This window comes from Physella acuta, unplaced genomic scaffold (assembly GCF_028476545.2).
Source record: "Physella acuta isolate Inbredline_101_S28 unplaced genomic scaffold, ASM2847654v3 ptg001106l, whole genome shotgun sequence".
In the NCBI taxonomy this organism is placed as follows: Eukaryota; Metazoa; Mollusca; class Gastropoda; family Physidae; genus Physella; species Physella acuta.
In genome coordinates, this window is record NW_026732623.1 from 166,170 (window position 1) to 190,160 (window position 23,991).

Genomic DNA, 23,991 nt, shown 5'->3' on the forward strand with positions numbered 1-23,991 from the left:
AAAATAAAAAAAAAACATATTAATATAGGCCTAAATATAAATAATGAAGTCAAATGTAGGCTAATAATTTAATGTTTTTTGCTTGCAGCGGATTTGCTACCATTAATTAATTAGATCTAGATCTAGCTAGATATCTAGCTGCTAGGCCAAGTAAAAAAATCTAGATTACGAAAATAGTAAAAATGATTACAAAATGTAAAAATGATTAGGCCTACAAAAATAAATCTTTCTAAATTTTAAACATTCTGTATAAAAATAAAAGATGACACCAAATAAAGTATGGTTTACAGTACTTCCGGTGAATTCCGGAAGTGTGTGACAGACTTTGGCATTGTTTTACTGTTTTTTACTGCTATACGATTCCAGAATAATAACCGACGCTAAACTAAGGGATTACCTAAATTTCGTTCAGGAGGGGGGGGGCTGAAGAGATGCCTGGAAGAAACTCTGTCTAGAATCTAGTATCTAGGCCTATGTATTCTCTATATAATATAGGCCTATATTATATATAGAACTAGCGTACCCGACCCCGCGCGTTGCCGCGGGGATAGAAGAAAGTTTGACGAAATATATTAGGATTTCACCAACGCGTTATCAATTATAATTATATGTTCTTAGACGCGTGACCTTCTTTTCTAAAAATGAGTTATTTAAATGAAAGCAATGCCTGTTCTTATATCATAAATATCAGGACACGCATGAAAACCTTGAGTGTACATTAATAACTCACCGAAATAATATGGTAGAACACACTTCGGTGACCGCCTCTGTGTCAAAGACTTAGAGGGGCGCTCTCAGGGCCCCCACCCCCCGATTACACTACCCCATAGGCGCGGCGTACGACCCCTGGCTCCTTAAAACTAACAGGCGCCATCGGCCAAATAGCATCCTGTTAATAATGATGCAGATTTCGTCATTCGCTAAAGTAACACAAATGAACAGGATTTATTTCTTTAACACGTAAAAAAATTATTTGACGTGTTTTAAATATCAGTGTGACTGATGCAATATGCTAGCGTTACTAATGGTCTATTATTAGATGCTCGATCTCAATTTCTGACTGAATTGTCTAATAATATATGTTTATTGCATCATTCCCAAAGTGACGAAACTTTACAGTAGGCTCCTCATATTCAAAAAGTTATGTTTTCATCTTTGGCAAGGTAACGAAACTGTACAGAAGGATTTCCTCTCGTTGCAAAGTTATTTTTAGAAGCCTGTTCTAGTTTTACCGCTGAATATAGTCGTACCCCTTACTCGCTATGCAGGACGCTCGATTAACGGATGCCAAGTGCCAACATAGTCGCTCTAAAACTCTGGGCGCCCAACCGTGTATTGACGATAGTTGTACCCTATATGGTGCCGCCCATAAGAAACTTTAGTTTTCTTTTTCGCAGAAATATTCTCGGGAGTATTCTCATCTACTCCTTAAAGTTTCATGGCACTCGGATGAACCGCATCCGATTTTTATTTTTTATATACTATGTATAGAGAAAAAAAATCGCCCCCCCCCCCCCGGAGGGAGCCGCCCTTGCAATATTAAACAATATTTTTTTTTTTGCAGAACCCTACTATTGAGTGATCTAATCATCTCCCCAAAGTTTCATGGTACACGGATGAACGGTGTGAAACCGAAATAGTCTTTTATTTTTATAAACTGTATATAGAGAAAAATCGCAGCCTCCCGTGGCGCCGCCCTTGCGAAATTTAAAAAGGATTTTTTTTTTTACAGAACCCTTCCCTGAATTGTTCTAATCAACTCCCTCAAAGTCTCATGGCTATCGGATAACGGTGTCACACCAAAATCGACTTTTATTTTTATATACCGTATATAGAGAAAAATCGCACCCTCCCATGGCGCCGCCCTTGCGAAATTAAAAAGATTTTTTACAGAACCCTTTCCTAGAGTTTTATAATGAACTCCCCAAAGTTTCATGGCGATCGGATAACGGTGTCACACCAATTCACTTTTATTATTTTTATATACCGCATATAGAGAAAAAACAAATAGCGCCCTGCCGGGGTGCCGCCCCTGCAAATTTGAAAATTTTTTTAGCGCAGAAATCTCCCTAGTAATATTCTCTACATGTTCCCAAAGTTTCATGGCGATAGTGTGAACGGTGTCACCGCAATTCACTTTTATTATTTTTATATACGTATTATAGAGAAAAATCGCACCCTTCTGTGGCGCCGCCCTTGCGAAATTAAAAATGATTTTTTTACAGAACCCTTCCCTAGAGTTTTATAATGAAATCCCCAAAGTTTCATGCCTATCGGATAAACGGTGTCACTGCAATTCACTTTTATTATTTTTATATACCGTAAATAGAGAAAAATCGGACCCTCCCGTGGCGCCGCCCTTGCGAAATTAAAAAAAAATATTTTTTTACAGAACCCTTCCCTAGAGTGGTATAATGAACTCCCCAAAGTCTCATGGCTATTGGATGAACGATGCCAAACCAAAATCGACTTTTAGTTTTATATACCGTAAATAGAAAAAAACAAATCGCGCCCTATCGGGGCGCCACCCCTGCGAATTAAAAAAAAACAATTTTTCTCAGAAACCTCCCCAGGAATATTTTCAACAACTTCCTAAAGTTTCATGGCGATCGTGTGAACAGTGTTACTGCAATTCACTTTTATTATTTTTATATACGGTATATAGAGAAAAACAAATCGCGCCCTACCGGGGCGCCACTCCTGAGAATTTGAAATATTTTTTTTCGCAGAAACCTCCCCAGGAATATTCTCAACAACTTCCCAAAGTGTCACGGCGATGTGATGAGAGGTGTAGTAATGCATAAAGGACACACACACACACACAGACACACATACATTGCTTTATATACATATAGATACATAGGCCTATAATTACATAGGCCTATATTATAGGCCTAACTAACTATTTTTAATTTATAATATAGATCTAGATTCTAGATATCTAAGCAATTAAATATAGATCATTCCTTTTTGCCTTTTAATTTAATTTTAATATAGATCTAGATCTAGTAAATACTTTAAAAAGTATTATTATTAGTTTATTAGATTATGTAGGCCTATACTTAATTATACTTATACTATAGTCTTACTCTTACTCTTAGAGCTATAGTTCTAATTCTAGATCTATTTCTAAATCTAGTTAGATTATCACTTTACATTTAACATTGCTTTAACATACGAAAAAAAATTGATATAGGATCTAGATCTACAAGTCAACGGATTGGTAGGTTTATGAGTTTGAGAAAAAAAAATTGCTAAAACCTGGGATAGTTTTTATTTAATTGGTCTGCTTGGAAAAGTTAGAAAGTGTGGCAAAAAAAGAAAAAGAAAAACAGCACAGAGAAAAGCAGTGATTAAAAAAAAACATTATTTAATAATATTTAGGTTCAATTATATTCTGTGAAGTTTTAAGTTCAAATATAGTGTTAAAAGTGTGAGGAGTAAATTAATTAATGTGACAGAAAGAGGTTAGCATCATGAACAGTGAGTAAGCTCAAGTCACCTGATTTTCAAAGTAAATAGGCCTAGTCTTTATAAAAGCCAGTTTATTTCTAAGCATAATCCTATATTATGTTATTAAACAATAATTGTCGGGTGTAGGACAAAAGGCCGACATCCAAAAGGCCGACATGGACAAAAGGCTGACAGGACATAAAGCCGACAGCCAAAAGGCCGACAGGACATAAGGCCGAAAACCAAAAGGCCGACAGACCATAATGCCGACAAACCATAAGGCCGACAAACCATAAGGCCGGCAAGCATAAAAAATAATAATATCGCAAAATATGTGTTACTGCATAGCTCATATCTTGACAACCATCGAAATAAGGCATGAAATAAGGTGAAACATTCAAGAGAAGAGACGGTGCTAGTTGCTATCCTTATAAGATGAACCGTCGGGTCAAGCGACTGGAGATTACGGGAGTGTCTTAAACACAAAGGATCAATACCTAAATATTGCGGAATGCTGTCACTGCTGTCTTTCATAGCTCCTTCTATGTCAAAGGGGTGAGATAATCATCAAAGAACCAAGCCAAAAGCCGCCGGCATCATCGCCCACATGCAACAAGGTGGAACGTGAAGAGACAATGCTAGTTGCGATCCTTATAATGTGGACAATGAAGTCCATGCGACTGGAGGTGACGGGAGTGTACAAAGGATAAACTGAGAGGTAGCGTTACCACCATATTTCGCAAAGAAATCAAAGAAACCAAATGAAGTAGACCGATCATGTGCCTTGACTGGACTACATTACAAATACCTACCAACTTTGAATTATCTTTTAGTTTCGTCCATTGTGAATTGCGTGAAAAAAAAGTGTATACTATATTCGTTGGATTCATTAATTCTGTTGTGATTGTGATAAAAGTGTGCCAAAATTAATACATAGTCATATAAAAATAGTAGCTAACCTGTATAGTAGATGTATCACTTTAGTTAAACGTTAGTTAGTGTCTTTAGTCTAGCTCATAGATCTGTAACGTTATATTAATACACAATATTACAGGCCGAGCTGTCAATTTTCTAGGGCTTGTTTACTGTAGCTACTGGTATAAATACTTAATGTTTCACCTGTTTTATTTCCCAAATGTGTGGTGCAAGTGTAACTATTCTAATTAATGTTATTGTATATACATAAATCTTTATACATTATTTTGATGTAGCAATTTAAATAAATCAATGTTTAAAACAAAATATTTTCATGTTTATATGAATAGCTTTTTTACTTTCTCGTATATACGAAGTATAGAGAAAGTATTGTAATCGTGCACAAAAATCACTTGAAATTTTAACAATTTTCACCGTATTACACCTCAGTCCTTCATCACATCCGAAGTATAGAGGACTTATTTTAATCGGGCAAAAATTATCAATCCAGATATATCAAAATTAACAGGTTTTATGCGTAATCCATTCTGAAAAACTGGGATTTGCAATTCTGTCCGCATGTCTGTGTGTCTGTGTGTGTGTGTGTGTCTGTCCGTGTGTAAACACGATAACTTGAGTACGGCTACAGCTAGGTTGATAAAATTTCATATATAAGTATTTTATCAAAATCGTAGATCCGTATCAACTTTTGAGCGATTTCCGATAACCGGAAGTGGTACTTTTTCTACTTTGAATTTTTCAAAAGCCTATAACTTGAGTACTATTTCAGATAGATGCATGAAATTTCACATGTAAGTGTAAGATTTAATTCTCTACCTTCAATCAAATTTTGAGTAATTTCCGTTGCCCGGAAGTACTAATTTACGCTACTTCCGATTTCTCAAAAAACTAATGTAAATTTTTAAAGTATTAATAATATTGCGCACTATTATGCACTTTTTTATTTGACGTTCACTTGGTGTGCAATCTTTTTGTCTACGAGATTTTATTCTATTTTAAAACTTTAAGTAGGGGCCTATTTAAAATGGATTAAAAATCATGCCTATAGCCCGAGTTCTCATCCCCTGTTCTTTTATATAAGAATATTCGAGAAAGTTTAGGGGAGATCACTCCCGGTTTATTATAAAGTTATCTCTAAATATATTCCTAGATTTATCTGTTAATAATATGTAAATGCTTGTTGTACATGTGAAAACTTTAAGTCTTTTAGTTTAAACAGGTAATATTGTATATCCTAACAGGAAATAAACAATATGGAGAATAATGGAAGAAAGAAAAGCCAACTGGGACTGACAAATGAAGGTACAATTATAGATTTGAATATTTTAAAATGTTTCTATTTACAGCGCTAAAATTTTAAAGAAGATAATTTCTAAAAACAATAGACTAGAAGTAATGTATTTCTACATGATTCTGTTATATTACTATACTGAATTACAAAGTAAAAAATAGCCTATGTTATTAATCTATTTTATTTTTCTACAGAACTTAATGATGAAGGTCAGGTCAAGGCTAGAAAAATGGTAGAATCTGGAAAAAGTTTAGAGGAATTTATTCCAGGTCAGTGGCTAATAGGGATTTATTACTAAAATTAGACATGCATTGTTTAAATTATGTTTGTATGGAATATTTGTGTGGTTGAGCATTCAGCTGTTATTCCTATGGTCAGAGTTTCTTCCAGGCATCTACCGCCCCGAACAAAATGGAATTTATATTCAAGACATTTACTTTTACTTGTGTCATCTCACTCCACCTCCACCCCCCCCCCCCCACCTGGAAATTTAGTCCACCCACCCCCTTCTAAAATATCGAGTTCCTCCCCAGACAAAACAGTCTGAAAGAAACATTGTCTTTGGTTCAAACAAAGGACTGTAGGAGATCCCAGAGTCAACCCAGCTCTAATAGGTACCTGACTGACAATGGGGAAACAAAGGTATTGGGCATAGTGCTAACCACACTCTGCAGAGAACAGTGAAACATATAAACTCTACTTCATCTGCCCCATCTGGACAAAAACACGAAAAGATTATGTCTGTAAAGTAATTTTAAATTATGATTGAAAATATCAACCTTCTTTACATATATTTATAAATTGATAAGCTGGCAAGAATTTATGGTAGTATGCTTGTTACCTCCACTTGCATGCTAAATAAATCGTGTGCAATTAAAATTAACTATTTCATGTATTTTTATTACCTCCCCTTGTACCTCTTCAGGACATCATGAAGCCGAGATCTGCTATGGAGGTGAAGCTGACTTACACAAGCACTATAACAGCTGTAAGAAGAATCCAGGTCATGTCAACTTTATACCTGTCAATGATTTTAACTTGGATAATCTCCCCTCACATTACCGTGACGTCATCATGTTGGAGCAAATCAAAACTTTGTCTGCAATAACGGTCCTGATTAAGGTCAAGTACACCAGTCTAGAGAGACCAAAGTCTGTTCCATGCTTCAGTGGTCAGTATCCATTTTATAACACCAGAGGAAGTGACGTGTTGAGGACAGGGACGGGAAGGGTGTATCGTGTGTACAAGTACACAGAGAGTGACAACAAGGGCACTTGTCCATGTGGCAAGTGTCAACACTCGGACACACCCAGCAAAGTGTGGGGTGAGGTTCGTGTGGTGACAGCCACACATGTGGTGTTTGATGACAGTGAGGCGAAACAGACCAAGTGTGTTGTAGGTTTTGATGACAATAAAAGTCCTGGGGTCAGTCTTGATGGCTGGGAGGTGAGAGGGGCAGACATTATGGGAGACGGGTGTAGGTTTACATGTGTGTCATGTGACGTAGAGTTGGTTGATGAACTGGACAAGATGTGTCAGCACTTTGTTGATCTACGTGAGAAAGTAAGCGACAAATACGGGAGATGTGTTGATGTGGACAAGTTGACCGTTATAGTGTCACATCCTCATGGCTGTCCTAAACAGGTCTCTGTAGGACAATGGACACACGAACATGAGGGGAAAGTTCGGACCAAGGTCACGTACACAACATGTACATGTCCTGGCTCCAGTGGAGCACATGTCTGCATGCCAGGATATGGCGTGTGGTTGTTGTCACGTCACCACAGTGGATCAAACTCTGAAGGAAATTATAGTGGGGAGGATGGGTGGTTTTATCTGTAACTGTTGGTTCTCTTCCCTTGTCTAATGTAAACAAACAAAATGGCGGCTGCCTTTATTAAACTTAAATTGTTTGTTTTCATTCACGTCATTTGTTTAGAGTTGTTAGACACATAAACACAATTATAAACAAATGTTTATTGTTGAGAAATGAAATATTTATAGGCTACACTTGTATCTTTTTGTTTAAACCTCTACATTAGATTTGTCATCGCCATCATTGTCTTTATTTATACTTTAATTCAAGTTTGTATTTGTTTACAAACTGTTTGTATTTGTTTACAAACTGTTTGTATTTGTTTACAAACTGTTTGTATTTGTTTACAAAACTGTTTGTATGGATGTCAATAAAGTTTTAGAAGATTTCATTTTCAAAGTTTCTTTCATTCATTTTGTTATCGTGTAACCCTCACTCAGTGGGGATGCTTTTACCCACTGAGGTGTTGTGGTTAAGACGGGCTGACCTTGAGATTAAGTACACACCGACACCGACAGTTGTTGTCAAGTACTGCTTTATTTACAGCATCGAGCCATGACGGCGATGCAACACAGTAGTACAAAAGACCAAAAGAGAAAAAGAACTGTAGCCCTAAAACAAATGTAAAATAAAAAAGTTACATTCAGGACAACACCACGTGTAAGCTACAATATACACGGGTACAATAAATTATGTTTTCGGCCAGTACACAGTACTGCCAACAAGTACCAATAAGTAGTACTACAAAATAAATACTTAATTTAATACATCACCCTAACTAGTGTGCACATGCAGCACTAGCAGGAATACATAAGTAAGTATTTTAACAAACCTAATTTAAATATCTACACTACCTTCATTAGGTCTACATCTTGGTCCACAGACAGCAGCCTTGCGTGTGCGACACGACTAGGCACATGTCACATGACATGGAACACAGGTAATTTCGCTCACAAAAGCATAAAAAAACGTCAACAGTTCAGTTGCAGTCCCACAGGGGCCGCAACCCAATGAATAAAAACTTCATATTTTTATCCCCCTTTTGGCTAGTAACCATATGTGTTACAATCGTTTATAATCTTAATGTTTTGTGTTGATGATAAACATAACACGATGGTAGTGAAGAGAAATGTCGGCAGTCAAGTTTGTAGCTATGACTTAATGTCGGCAGTCAAGTTTGTAGCTGAGACTTAATGTCAACAGTCAAGTTTGTAACTGAGACTTAATGTCGGCAGTCAAGTTTGTAGCTATGACTTAATGTCGGCAGTCAATTTTGTAGCTGAGACTTAATGTCGGCAGTCAAGTTTGTAACTGAGACTTAATGTCGGCAGTCAAGTTTGTAGCTGAGACTTAATGTCGGCAGTCAAGTTTGTAGCTTAGACTTAATGTCGGCAGTCAAGTTTGTAGCTGAGACTTAATATCGGGAGTAAAGTTTGTAGCTGAGACTTATTGTCGACAGTCAAGTTTGTAGCTATGACTTAATGTCGGCAGTCAAGATTGTAGCTGAGACTTAATGTCGGCAGTCAAGATTGTAGCTGAGACTTAATGTCGGCAGTCAAGTTTGTACTTAATGTTGGCAGTCAAGTTTGTACTTAATGTCGGCAGTCAAGTTTGTAGCTGAGACTTAATGTCGGCAGTCAAGTTTGTACTTAATGTTGGCAGTCAAGTTTGTAGCTGAGACTTAAGTGTACTTGCACGAGCTAATACTATTTCAGTTTTTTTTGTAGGCACTGAATTTGTTGTTTATATGTTATGGCTGATTAGTTGTTTTCTTAGTTGTGTAAAACCTGGACAGTGACAAGTTAAATTCAATTCCTTCAGCATTTGTGTGGTAAAAAATATCAAAGTGTAGAAAACTCCCAAAACGCCATATTTCAAATGTTTTATCAAGTATTCTAATTCCTGGCCAACTCTAAAATCAATAACACAATAATTTATTAAATGATTTTGTTTAAACAGTGTATCTAATACTATCCTTTCTAAAGTATTTACTAAAGGCTTTTAAAATACAACGATATATTTACAAATCTTGTCCAGCCAGCGCAAATCAGTACAATTGCAATCCCATATTTCGTGCAAACACAAAATATCAAGTTGTTTAGTTTTGTTATAGATATCATCTTCATTATTGTGGGGGGGGGGGGGGGGGTGTATAAACAAGGCAACTTATTTCATATCTATATAAACACGCCCCTATTTTAAAAGCAACATTACCTTAGCCACCTGTTTCGGGATACATTTTCTCTGACATTTATTTATTTATATATTAATTTGCTAACGTCACTGTCAGTCACTTTATGTGATTGAAATGTCAATATATCAAAATATGTTTACATGGCCACATGACAAGACGTTTCTGTAGATTTGTTATGGACGTTGTCGTCTAACCCACTACAAGACACCTCTTGATGTTCTTAAAGTTAAAACAAAGGTGTATGTCAGAGTAGTCAGTAAATAGCGGTAACGAAACGTGTGTCAATTGAATACACAATTTATGAAGAATTTCATTTGAACGCTGTTGATAAGTTTGGTTCACCCAATTATCTGAAGCTAAGTTATTGCTCTAATGAACTCCAGGCAACATTCCTCAGATTATGTTACAAAATATAATATAATGAAGATCTACAGCATTTGCTTAAAGAAATGCATTACAGACAAAGAATCTCTCATTCGTTGTTAATATTTTTACTTTTGAAGTGACGCGTTTCATTATCTGCAATTTTTTTTAATGTATCCATCTAAAAGACAATTTATTTGATAAAGAAAGTAATCAGCAGTTATCTCGCTTTACAATTTAACGCTGGACTGCTAATGTTATTCGTAGGTTCATATGGGTACACAGTTTAGGTTTAAGTAGTTAATATATATAAAAGTTTATAAAAAAAAATTTGAAATAAAAGGTAAAAAGGATACAATAAAATGACAATACAAGCTATAATTTATATAACTACAAATTAAACCTTAGTTCGTTTGTTGTAAACTTTCAAATATTCGCTTTATAAGTCTGTTGATAAAGGAAGTAATCAACAGTTACGTCCCTTTTTATAATTTAACTAAGGTCCGATGAAGTACGTTTACACCTGTCCAAAGTTTAGGGTTAAATAAACAAAAAAGAATAAAATAAAATAATTATACGATGTACAGTATTTAAACTATCAGAAATTTCCACTTAATTTGTAATTAAATAGTAATTAATTAGGATAAAAGCCAACTTCCTCTAGACAAACGCTGACTTCAGATTGTGAAAGCATCATTTGTATTTAAGAAGAAATAAATTGTGTTATGTAATATGAAGCCCATGCTTTATAACTGATTTATTTCCAGGTAGTAAATCTGGTAAGGTATCTTGTATTAATGAATTTCTATAATAACAGACAATATGTCATTATATTTGGTTACTCATTGTAATTTTAATTTGTTTGCATGTGATTAAAACTGTGTTGTTTTCTTTCGTTTATAATAAGAAACTTTATAAGCACTAACAATAACTTTAAGTTCACTCTGTTATACTAAATATTTTTAAGCATATCTAATGAATACAATATATTCAACTTTTATTTGATGTCAACCTTTCTGTAGAACAAAGTTCAACACCTGAGAGTGTTGGTTTCCATTTGTACACAACACACAAAATGTGAAGGTTATAAGAACAGATGGTAACAAACACAATTGTTTAGAAAATTTAAAAAGCCACTGTTTTCATCCAATTGTTTATTAGCTGTAGTTGGACATAATGGCATCACTATGGATGGGTGAAGACAACAGTTATTGACGATGATGTAGGAAGATGATTAGAAGATGATAACGAAGATGATTAGATGATGAAGGAAGATGATCAATTTAACAATGGTCCTAGTCTGGTGACATCACGTCATGCACTGGTCAACCACATGTCATTCACAAGATGTACACCATATGTCAGGTATACTACATTTCATGTACTCAACATAACGTGGCATTTACAAGATGTACACCACATGTCAGGTATACTACATTTCATGTACTCAACATAACATGGCATTTACAAGATGTACATTGGATATGTAAAAAAAAATGTGCAGAAGAAAAAATGGACATAACATGATTGGTTGAAAAAATGAACAAGTATACTGACATTTATGTCAATAAGATGGACAAATAGACTAACATTTAATAAGATGTTAATGGACCCTAAACATTAAATACTTTTAGTTGAATGTATTGTTAAATAGATGTTAGTCTATGATGGGTGGTAATCTATTTACAGGGGTGCCACTCATTTTTTAAGTGAATCCTGAAAATGAATCCCAAAATTTTACCAATCCTGAAACTAAAATTTGAAATTTTTGAAACCCTGAAACTTAATTCCGCGCGGAATTTCAAAATAAAATGGACTGTTATTTCTCTATTTTTTGTGACATTTGATTCATATATTATTATGTTCAATTTACATGTCTTTAAAATTGATTTATTTTCTTTGTAACAAGCTTCAAATAAAAATTAATCTTTAAAGGATTGTGCTTACAACAAAATTAGTTTACAATGTTACTCCCATCTCTAGGCCTACCCCATAATGTGCTATTGTAGAACTCCCCTCCCCCCCCCCCCCCCAGACAGCTTTTATAACATAACTATTTAATTTTTTAGAACTTCCTAGCTTGAGTTAAAGTGTGTAGTCAGCCAACTGTTAAGTAACAAATATTTTGCTAACCTCTATGTCTTGTTATTGAATAATAAGCCCACTATATGCAGACCCCTAATAAGATTGCCACTGTATTAAAATACAGGGTTGACTTACTGTAGCTATTCAAGGCTTTAATTATTAACAGCCACAACAAAAACCTTAAACCCTGTTTTCCCAATCAACACCAATGGGATCATCCATAAATGATGTCACGCTTTTTTGACGATTTTTACCTCCCACCTCACCTCGGTCACATATCGTCACAAAAAGCCAGACCCCGCCCTCTAAAATGACGTCACACCTCAACCTACACCCCCCCCCCCCTAAAAATTGCATTAAAATTTTTCTTAAAATACGATATTTTTCCAAAAATCTTGTCTGACCTCTGTCAACATAGAGTATTTTAATCAATTCCTATTATACTTTATTGAAACAATATTCTAAAACGCGAAATAACGGCTAAAATTAGTTTTCTAACATAGCTTTTCGATAATGCAAAAGTGTGATGTCACACCATCTGAACCCCCCCCCCCCCACCTCATGACAAAATTACGGACCCCCCTCCCCCTACGAGTGTGACGTCATTTATGAACGACCCCAATGCCCCCACCTTTGATATACATGATGATAATTTTAGAAGTAACTACGCTAGTAATACTCATGTCAGAGATGTAGCCGCCCGACTAAGTGAAAAGCTGATTTTTTTTTACAAGCGGTTGGGGGGGGGGGGGGGGGAGTGATAGCGGCTATTTTCAAGGTTGTTTAAACATTTCAATGACGTTTTACCAAAGTAAAAAAAAAAAAAAAATTAGATGTAGACCCTGCTAGATCGTGCAACTAAATTATAGCAGGCCTACATATTTTTTTTACTGATATAAAACGATGCAGATCTAATTTTTTTCTTGAATTAAAAATATCCACGTTAAAATTAAACAGCGGTTGTACTTGTAGAACTGCCTTGACCGAGAGACACGACTCAGACTGTGTTCACGTGGTCTCGTGACGTAGGTCTTACGGTCAGCGCGACCTTGAAGAAGCGGGTACGAGGTGGTAAAAAGTGACGGTAAAGTTGAGTGAAAACAGCACAGTTCTATTTCATACATAAAATAGTCCTCCAAATAGATTTTTTCTTTTCTTTTTGTAATACCAAATACAAAAATTTTTTTTTTTTTAATTGGAGCAAAATCTTTGTTTTTTTTTAAAAGACGATCGGCGATGCTAGTGAGCTAGATCTAGTAACTGTAGAATTTAGTTGTTTTATTACACAGCCTAGCGGTATCCCATTGATGACATCGCGTAAATAATACGAGTTTTACCCCCAACCCATATCGTCATAAAAAATAGCCACACCACTAATGACATCAAAAAGTTTCGTCTACAGCCTCACCCATCTGATACAGCTGATTTTTATTTGGTCCTTGGCGCACGCGTGAGATTGTTGCTGACGTCATTTACTATTCATTTTTTTTCGGAAAAGGCTATTAGCGGGAGTGTTGATGATAAAAACAATTTTTACAATGCCAAAATTTTCAAGCTTATAACGATCTAAATTTTTTTTTAAACTGCAAACCCGGAAATTTTCAAACTCAAATCTTGCGAATCCGGAAAGGGAAAAAAATATGATTCTCGAATCCGGAAATCCGGGATATCCCGGAAAAGTGGCACCCCTGTATTTAAGACTAAATAACCAATGATAGGACAGTGAATTAAATACGTCAGGTTGCCCTATAATGCCAACAGTTTATTGTCCTTGAGGGATAGACTGAGACAAGGAATCACTCAACAATCAATTTATATTCATCAATATATTCTTTCTGAGATAACTTCTATGTCTGTCTTGTTGGTTATTTCAAAGACAAAATTTGTTTTTAATTTTAAAATTTCCACATGTGGTGTGTTACATATTTACACATTTACAGCATTTAAGCTTTGGAGCCCTTAATTTCTGCTTATGAAATTTATCCTTTTATGATTTAGCAAAAATGTATTTATGCAAAACTAGCAAATGTGTGTAAACAGCATCAATACTAATAACAAGGTAATATTCCTGTATTCAAGTAAGGAACTCAAAATTGTAACCTTCTCGGTGCAGTACTACAATAAAACTTCATATAACCTGTGGAAATGTTAACTTTTTTTAATGAGTCTGAATAAAATATAATTTGCACAATGTCTGTGTGAATAAATCTTTAGCTTAACATACATGTGTTATGTCTTGAGACATTAAACATGTATAGTTACATGAACAACTTTTTATTCATTACATTTTATCTTAGAACATGTTTTTAAGCATCACATTTAAAATTGTATAAGTAGGAATAAATTGATACATAATATTGTATTATTTTTGTTAAGACATTTTATAAATAAATTTCTAAATAATAATTCTGAATTTTATTCTTTCTAATAGATATTAGAATAGTTAATTTCAAATCATTACTGTACTAAAATTTAAAAAAATAATTATAGTTTTTTTAGTGTTAACAATCCTGATGTGTTCCAGGTTTTTATGAATGTACATGTAACACATAAACTATGTAACCTCTATTCTCTAGCGTGCGACAACCATACACAAAAATTAAGTAACATTTCTTATGATTGTAACAATCATACACTTACAGTATATAGCCTTAATTCTTATGATTCTAACAATCATACGAACGAATTTAAGTAACCTTTTTTTCTCATGATTGTAAGACACAAATAACTGATGCAACTTTGGGTGTAGAGAGGGAGGTAATGTGGTAGAGTGATGAAGTTTCTACCTGCGAAACTTTTGTTTTATCCAGCAAAACTAGGAGAGATGACGAGCCAATGAAATGTGAGCTAATGAGGTACACGCAGGGTCAAGGGTCATACAGCACAGCTGACAAGTTTGGCAGATGTTAAACTTGACAAGTTTGGCAGATGTTAAACCTGACACAACTGACAAGTTTGGCAGATGTTAAACCTGACACAACTGACATGTTTGGCAAATGTTAAACCTGACAAGTTTGGCAGATGTTTAACCTGGTACAACTTGGACACAACTGTGATGTACAACGCTTGACCACAAGGTTTGATATTCATTATTTTGTTGGAGTGTACAAAACCCTGGTTTTAAACAGAAAGAAGAGCAAACAAAGTCAAACAAAACAAAAAGCTCAACCAAATGGAAAATACAAGCTGTACTGAGCAGACTTTGAATAAATAAGACAATAAATCATTTCTGTTAGCACTGAGATCATTAGGAATGATAAACAAAATATTATTATTAAATAGGCTGTAGGAATTTGTGTGCATGATGAATGGATTTGGTAACATCCAACATGTTATGACTGATTTAAAGTATATTTTTGTGGGAAGTTTCATTCATTTCAATTGATGTAAATTTGCAATTAATTAATTAATACAAATTAAATTGGTTACTATTTCAAAAAGTTTATACCAAATATTATTAATAAATATCAGTAACCATGCTAATAGAAATTAATTTAGTAGATCATTGATGGAAACCATTTTAAAAACTGGCATGTTTATTTCTGATGCAAAATATTTTAGTATATCATTGATAAGGAAGCTTAATTCTGATGGAAATTTTTTTGGTATATCAATGATTGGGAAGTTTAATTCTGACACAAAATATTTTAAAGCAGCTCTATAAAAAAGTCTTAAATTGTTAATAAATCTCTATTAAAAATGTTAACATGTGGACACTGAAAAAAGGAATGTATTTTTTGTAAAAAAATTACTGTAAAATGATATGCAGGTAAAATAAAAGCGCAGCCCTAGAAGAAAAAAATATTAACCTCACAATTTACACATTATTTATTTAAGGAATGTCAATAGCAAAAAAATATTAACCTCAAAATTTATACATTATTTATTTAAAGAATGTCAATAACAAAAAAAAAATTTACAGTATTTATTTTAAATCACAAGTTAAAATGTTTCAATTCAAATATTCATTTCCCTAATTATAAATTCCCAATACCATCATTACCACATTTTCATAACCTAAACCAATTTTAAAATCTACTATAATACCAATTAAAATACACACTAAATATCCAAGTACATTAGTGATTTAGGATCAACTATATGCAGGGGCAGATAATTATGGCAAGAAGCTATAAATAGTATCACATTAAAATCAAAGTGATTTTCCCATCCTCCACTATTGTGTCCTATTTCTAAGTGTATTAAAGAAATGCCATTCTATAAACCCTTTCAAATACAACAGAAGTGAGTTCGGTAGACACACACAGGCAAGCTTACAATTCATGCTCTCTAGTTTGTTTATAAACTTTATCTTTAACATTTTTAGAAATAGAAATATGTTTGATACAGCCTGAAGCTAACCAGTTATTAAAACATTTTTTCTTGTTATGTTTTGACCAAATAGGCAAACCAAAAACACTTTTTTTTCTCCAAAACAGAGGCAAAAGTTTACAGGCCATTAATTTAAAAAAAAAAAGGATAATTACAATATTTTATTTATTGAGACTAGTAAATGTGAGTGAGACATGCTGAAACTTTTGAAAACTTTGACCAAGTATCAAATACACAAGTATTTTAATATGATCGAAATTTAGGAAATTACTTGTAGGCATCCATAACAAAATCCCACTTAATAAAAATATTTTATAATTTATACCAATTTTAGTTTCTACTAATTTAATGCTAATCTTGATTGTTTCTTTAAAAAGGAAATTAAATTATATTATGTAGAAACATTTATGAATCAAACCTTAGATTTCTATCAGCCAATTGTGTTTGTAACTAGAGAAAATAAATTGATCACCAAATGGTTTGTATGTTTAAAAAGATCCCAGCCAATTATATTTTGTCTCTAAACAAACTAAAATTATCAACCAATCAGATTTTTGGTGAATTGGGTAAATAAAAAAGTATCAGCCAATGACTCAAGGAAACAAGTTTAAAGTTAACTCTTGTATCTATTATAATTTTCTGTTTTAAATGGAATGATACATCTATGTGTTACCTCCAGGTTTACTTGAAAACATTTAAAATTATTTTTTTATCCTGCAGTTTTGTAAATAACAATCTGTCAGAAACAATCAGCATCAGATTGCTAAAAGTCCAACCCACAAGTCCCACAACTCCATGTAAAACACATGTCAGGAAGTTTCAGAGTAAAATAAACAAGTGCTATGACTTGAATGAGAGCAAGTCAAGCCCCACATTTATAGTAAAGAAAACAGGTCAACATGATAAGGGAAAATGTGAATCTCATCTTTAAAACTTTCACAGTTCTAGCTAGAACATCTGTAAGGTTAATTCACATGTCTAGCTAGTACACGTATAATGTTAACATTCTATGTTAAACAACTCTCACCACAAATTTAAACTCCAGGAAGTAGAGAACTACACAGCATCAACAGGTCAAAGTTCAAGTCCTTAGAGTGAAGAATAACAGAAAAAGTTTAGCTCCAAATGTCCAACTTAGCTTCTCCTATATCCACTGAGAATCTGACACATTACCAAATGTTTGTAAAGTATTTTAGACAGGTCACTTACACAGTTGGTCAACTGGTCAGTGGCTTGTCCTGCAGCAAATAATACAACTCAACCGTGAGTCTTCTGCTGACCAACACATTGGCAAAATCACAACAATCCCAGAACACATTTTGAAATAATTGTAGACAATTGTTCATCCATTATTTCATAACTAACTAGTTGTGTCCTAAATAATATCTTAGCTAATGACTAGATGTGTGTCCTATGTCAGTTAAGGACTGACACGTGTCCACAATGTGTCCGTTCTCTGTGTCAACCATTGACTCACTGTGTCCTTGTGTGGTCAGCAACTGACTAGCCCTGACCTTCCCTGTACAGCTGCCAGAAAATCCTGTCCAGTCTGGCCCTGATCCTAGTCTATCTGAGGTAAATGGTAGAACAAATGTGTCTTGCTTCTACACAAGGCGAAGATGAATGACTCACTCAGTGTTGAGTGGCTGATGGTTCATGTTGGATGACTGATGATGTGAAGCTAGTGACATCAAGATGACTTTGAGAAGATGACTTTGAGAAGATGACTGAAGAACATAGAAGGAGGCTGGCTACCAGTGAGTGCTACTCTCTACAGACCTAGTTTTGTGTATAGCTGATGACACTGTTATATCGGAACACTCGTCCGAACTTGTGTCCGTCTCAGATTTCTGGGAAACAAAACAAAAAAATTATCACTAAGAAACTCATTGTTTGTAATATTTAATAGTAGTTTTAACAAGATTATTGTAACCAAATGTTTGGAGTTTCATTTGTTTAAAAACAAACTTGAAATGAAAACAAAATAAAACCATTGCCACCTAAATATTACCTGTTTTAGAAATGTAAATATTGGTAATAAAATAATTAGGACAAAAAAAAAATTATTATAATAATTAACATAATATAGACATATTTTTAAAATTAATAATCTAAAAACGGCAAACACAAATTATCAATAATATTTAAGGCTATAAACTAATCTCCAACCCACCATCCTATCAGGGGAGTTAACTTTATTTTTCATCTTCTTGACAGTTTTCTCCCTGTCCGACAGACCATCTGGTATGTAGGTCAGTTTGGTCAGCTCCGCCTGCAGGTTTTCTGCACTGCCAGTGGACAGCAGACCGTTGTCACCACTGCCATCTTGGTTGCCTGACCTGTCACTGATGTCCTCCTCTGAGAAGACACCTTCAGAGCTCAGGGTGGAGAAGGACTGGCGGCAGGGGGGACGACAAGGTGTCTCGTCATCACTCACCTCCCCTTCCTCTTCTTCAGACCAGGATTCTTCAGAGTGCTAATAGAGACAAGAAAATATTGTTTACAACTGGAATTTTTAAATTTTTATTTGAGGAGCTGGGCTCCGAAAAAAAAAAACGGGAAAAAAACTTAAATAATGTGCCTTTTTTATTTGTTTATGTATAAGTTAAGGTATTTAAGGGGAAAAAATAAAAAATTTTGTGGAGTTCTAAAATTTGATAAACTAACATATATATCGGCCAAATATTGGTCCTTCTTTAACTAACACTATTAGAGTCAGCGGGCTAGGTTTTTTAACAGAAAACCGCTATAAATTTATATTTTTTAATTTATACATTTTTTTAATGAAATACCTTTAAATTTAGCATTGCTTTTAAAGATTTTTCAGAATACCAAATTTTGGAAATTAAAAAAAAATATTTCTAGAGTGTTTTCTGAAGCCTAGCAACTTAAAACAAAATTTTAAATTTTAAAGTGATCTATTATTATTTATTATTAATCAACTAGCACATATAATAATAATACAAAATAAATAACATTTAAAAAGTTGAATGGTAGTTGTCTGCTACTTTATAACAAATTTTTTTCCTAAACTAGAGCCAAATAATTTTGCAACATTAGTGAATATCATCACTTACTAAACACACGAAATTTAACAAGTAAAAAATATTTTAAAATGGATTGAATTTTGATTAATTTTCTAACAGTTTGCAATACATTTTTTTAGTGTTAGATCAAGATGGAAAAATATATAGTATAACTACTTATTTTTCAAATATTGTTCAAAGATAACATTAAATACATTTTTGGTAGCATTTGTAGCCATTACAATTTTTTTTTTAAAAGGATAGGGTTAGTTTAAAATATGCTCAGGATAGTCATTGTTACATTTCTATTCTGTCATTTAGACATGGTTAAAAATACGAGTCTTTTAACTATTACGAGCCGGCCAACGGCATAACATACGCCGCTATTTAGTTGTTGTTTTTTCTACTTTTCAGTAATTCATAATTTGTGAATTCGACAGTACCAACGCTGCCACTGAAAATTTCTTTAAAACACTATAAGTAGCTCGTTAAGGACCATAACCCCCCCCTTCCTTTCCCCCCCCCCCCCTCCCCCCTACGTTTAAAATCATTTTAAACTAAATTATCTGCCCCTAATAATCGTCACAAAACCCGGCTCTGCTTGTAAACATTTAGAGTGAACTACAGCTCACTAAGACAATGTAGTGATGGGGAGGTAGGGAGCGCGTTTACAGCTTGTTTTCTAGCGTCTCCCAGAAGAGAATTATATATAGATTTTATTACTAGTGATAATAACATAGTATTTTTACCATAAACCTTATTAAACCTGAAACAAATAATTCCAATAGTGCTTGTAGAAAATAAGATTAATTTGCAGCTAACGAGAGTGATTAATGGTAAACAAGCACAAATTGGCAACTACACCAAATTTACTAAATTTGATAAACTATTTTAATTTTTTTTATATAAAAATAGCTGATTGTAATTTTAAAAGAGAAAAAGAAAACATGAAATAAAAATTAAAAAAAATAAAAATTGTAAAAACTTTGATGGACTGACCTTGGTGTTTCTGAATCTAACAGAGGAGTTGTTTGCCTCCCTTTTCTGCAGGACACCGTCCACATTTTGTCCAGCTCTCTCCGTCCCCGCCTGGCTGTCCTCGTACCTGTCCTGACACCTGCCAGAGTTCTCAAAGATGTCAGAGCTTCTCCTCCGGCAGGACGGGCTCCTGTGTCTCCTGCTCATATCCTGGCTGCTGTGCACACGTTTGACCCCCGACCCCTGCGAGGTCATAAGTACAAGATGGTGGTTGGTGGAGTTTGTGAGAGTCTGTTGTGTGAGACTGGTGTTGATGGTGTCACAGTCAGTGTGTGACGTCGTCGTTTGGATGACGCCCGAGTTAAGCTGTGAGCTGACAGAGTTCGTGCTGCTCTCCGGGAAATTTAAATTTTCATTCGAGTCTTTTTCTCGGACTGTGTACGTCTGGGGTTGAAGGTCAGCGGGGGATGCCATGGGCGAGCATGAACATGACCCTGAGCCAGTTTCATGACGAGATGAGTCAACATCCGGAGATGATTTCTCGCTCATTGTTTCAAGCGGTTGGTGTTTGGGGCTAGACAGGGGAGATAAATCACAGGTGCTCTCAACATCGGCGCTGACCTGGGACGACCTTTTGCTGCTGCACGTGGCGTCACTACACCCGCCGTCGCAGCCAAAGCAAACGTCGTTGATGTTATTGTCTTTGAATAGCGGTGATCGCCTGGAGATGGGGGACCTCTTGGTGCTGTTGTTGGCGCTGGAGGTCCTGCTACACAGCTCCTGACGTTTTTTGATGTTGTTCTCCATGTGTGAGATCCTCATCTCACAGCCGTCCACCTCATCCTCGCTCCTGTACTCCCTGATGGCTGTCCCCGGCCCCAGGTACTTGAAAGTACCGGGGAACTGCGGGTGCTCTATGTGGTGTAGGCCGGCGGGGTTCAGGGCTTCAGCATTTCTGGCTTCGTGGTCCCGCGAGGGGGACTTGATGGGGGAGGCGATGTCCTTCATAGAGCCTCGGCTGTTATTGCGACGATGTCGAGACTTGCGCGTCCTCATCTTGGTGGGTGAGGGTAGAACCAGCTCCGAGCTTGTTGTCATGCTGCCTTCTGTGTTTTTCATGGAGTCTGGTCTGTGGGCACAAGGTAACAATCTTACAGAAACTTTCTAAACATTAATTTATAAGATTTTTAGATTAATTTTTAACATATGTAACAGAAAATTCAAATGTTAGGGAATCTTAAAAAAAAACACTTACGTTGTGACCTCTGAACCTGATCTATGAATACGTTTTTTGCCGAGCCTATCCAATTTCTCCTGGGCTTTGATGATTGGTCGAACTATGCTTTTCCTGCGTTTATTGTACAGTGTAAGCTGCTGCTCTCTTCTACAAAAGAAAACAAAAAAATTAATTAATATTAAATTCTTTGTGCATGAGGAGTACTGACAACTTGTAACTGGTTTGATAACTTACTAATATAATTCATAAGCTAATTCAATCAAAACGAAAGTTAGGACTTATCAAAGAGATTTTTCAGTTTGGTATGTACTATAGTTTAAGGGGTGGACAGGGGGTGGACAGGGGGTGGACAGGTAGTCAACTTTCTTGAAAAAATTCAATTTTTTTCAACTAAAATCATTTTTGTATATCTTATTTCAAGGTGATTTTGATATCTAGATAAGGTTGACATCGAACTTTATTTTTTAATTTTTTTGTAAGTGATGTAAGCTTCTGTTTTCCCCAATAATATTATCAGAAAAGTAACTATTTATCAAGGTTATTCATGATTTTGCTAATACATACATTTATATGATAAAATATTTAGACAATATAGCTTCATTTTGAGTTTTCTCAGGTCAGGTGAAGTAGAGTTCACCTGTTTCTATGTTCTCAGCATATGAATGGATAGTGTGGTCAGAGCCACATGCTCGGCTGGAGTCGTTATTTTTAAAATTCAAACATGTCTGAGACTTGGCGGGACGCTGGGCAGGTGAAGTAGAGTTTTTAAAATATAAAAAACGTCTTTTTGAATGTGGGGTCTGGTTATTTTGGGATGATAAGTGCTGGCAGACGTGATGTCATTTATGGATGACCCCCACCCCTCCGAAACCCACAGTTATCTAACTAGATAACGGGTAGTCTAGTATGTAGTCTAGTATGTATCTACAAATTGTTAAAAAAGTTGTGAAAGAAAATCACATGAATTTTTGCACAAAAAAATAATTTTGTAAGACATCAAAATTTCCCTTTGGCAAACCGTTCTTTGTCATGTCTACTAGGCATGTGCAAAGTTATTTTGCATTGTTTTTAATTATTTGTTTAGTTATTTTGTTTCCATTATGTACCTCAAATATGTTCACATTGACCCCAAATTTCGCTAAAAATGAAAAATTGGTCCCAATTTAATACAATATTATGTTTAAAGTATTTTAAAGTTAATACAATTTTAAAAAATCATGTATCTTATGATTTGTAACAAAATGTGTTTTAACTGCCGGTCCCCTTAACACATAAACAAAGAAAAAAAGATTATAAAAAGAAAGTGATGTTAATATATAATTTTTTAAATAATTAAAAATAATTTTGGCTTTTGTAATTTTTTTTTTTAGCTCCCTTAAGTTTCAACAGATTTAGAAACATTTATCAAATATATTCTACAGAGAAGGTCAAACATATCCCAGAAAAATATACCTGTCAAATATATCCTAGAAAAATATAACAAAATATACCCCAGAAAAATATACCATTCTAATATATCCTAGAAAAATATAACAATAAAATATATCCCAGAAAAATATACCAATCTAATATATCCCACCAACACCCAACATATCCCACCAACATCCAATGTATCCCACCAATGTATCCCACCAACAAATCCCACCAACTAATCCCACCAACAAATCCCACAAAACCTACTTGATGAGTTCCCTCTCCCTTTTCTCCAACTGCAGCATGCAGGCTGTCAGCTCCATGTACAGGTTGTTGGCACGCTCAAGTTTTCTCTCGTAGTGCTCACGTACATCCTGCGCATGCCTGGACAAATATCAGACAGTTGATTAGCATCACAATATACGTGGGTCATAGGTAGGGGTTGATTAGTACTAGGCTATATGTGGGTTAATTAGAACCTGGTTATGTGTGGAGGTTAGTGAGTTTGGCTTATATTAATGAGTTAATTAACATCAAGTTTTTTAAAAAGTCAATTAAGATCAGATCACTGTCTTAAGTGTTAATTAAAGTTGGACATAAACCTTTCAGACAACCTTGCAGAAATAACGTCGTCATACTACTGCAATTAATGGCTCATAACTGTAATCCAAGGGAGAGAACACATTGTTTACCGTAACTCCTCCTTCCTCCTTTTGATCAGCTCCTCCTCCAACTGGGGCAGGTTTGAACCTTCAGCCTTCATTTTCTGGAAGTTTTCTCGGATTTCTGTCCTCCATATAGACTGTTGGGAAATAAATCAATCAGAAGATGGCCAGGATGGATCACACAATATAAAACAATAGCAAG

The 23,991-nt window shown here is 34.9% G+C and overlaps 2 protein-coding genes across 2 annotated transcripts in view; one reads left to right on the forward strand and one right to left on the reverse strand.

Annotated features, from left to right (window-relative positions):
- The first annotated feature begins 5,635 nt into the window (after positions 1-5,635).
- Positions 5,636-7,887, forward strand: LOC131955812 (uncharacterized). Its single transcript, XM_059320095.1, has 3 exons — positions 5,636-5,691; positions 5,875-5,949; positions 6,606-7,887. Exons 1-3 carry the CDS (start codon positions 5,643-5,645, stop codon positions 7,520-7,522), a joined length of 1,041 nt encoding a protein of 346 aa, XP_059176078.1. The 5' UTR covers positions 5,636-5,642; the 3' UTR covers positions 7,523-7,887.
- Positions 7,888-17,969: 10,082 nt separating this feature from the next.
- Positions 17,970-23,991, reverse strand: part of LOC131955821 (mitogen-activated protein kinase kinase kinase 13-like) — a 29,356-nt gene continuing 23,334 nt past the window's right edge. The window contains exons 11-16 of the mRNA XM_059320103.1: positions 23,817-23,926; positions 23,392-23,508; positions 21,730-21,858; positions 20,496-21,603; positions 18,644-18,946; positions 17,970-18,320 (exon numbers count right to left, since the gene is read on the reverse strand). Coding sequence (XP_059176086.1) covers positions 18,222-18,320; positions 18,644-18,946; positions 20,496-21,603; positions 21,730-21,858; positions 23,392-23,508; positions 23,817-23,926 — 1,866 coding nt within the window. The 3' untranslated portion in view covers positions 17,970-18,221. The remainder of the gene's footprint in view (positions 18,321-18,643; positions 18,947-20,495; positions 21,604-21,729; positions 21,859-23,391; positions 23,509-23,816; positions 23,927-23,991) is intronic.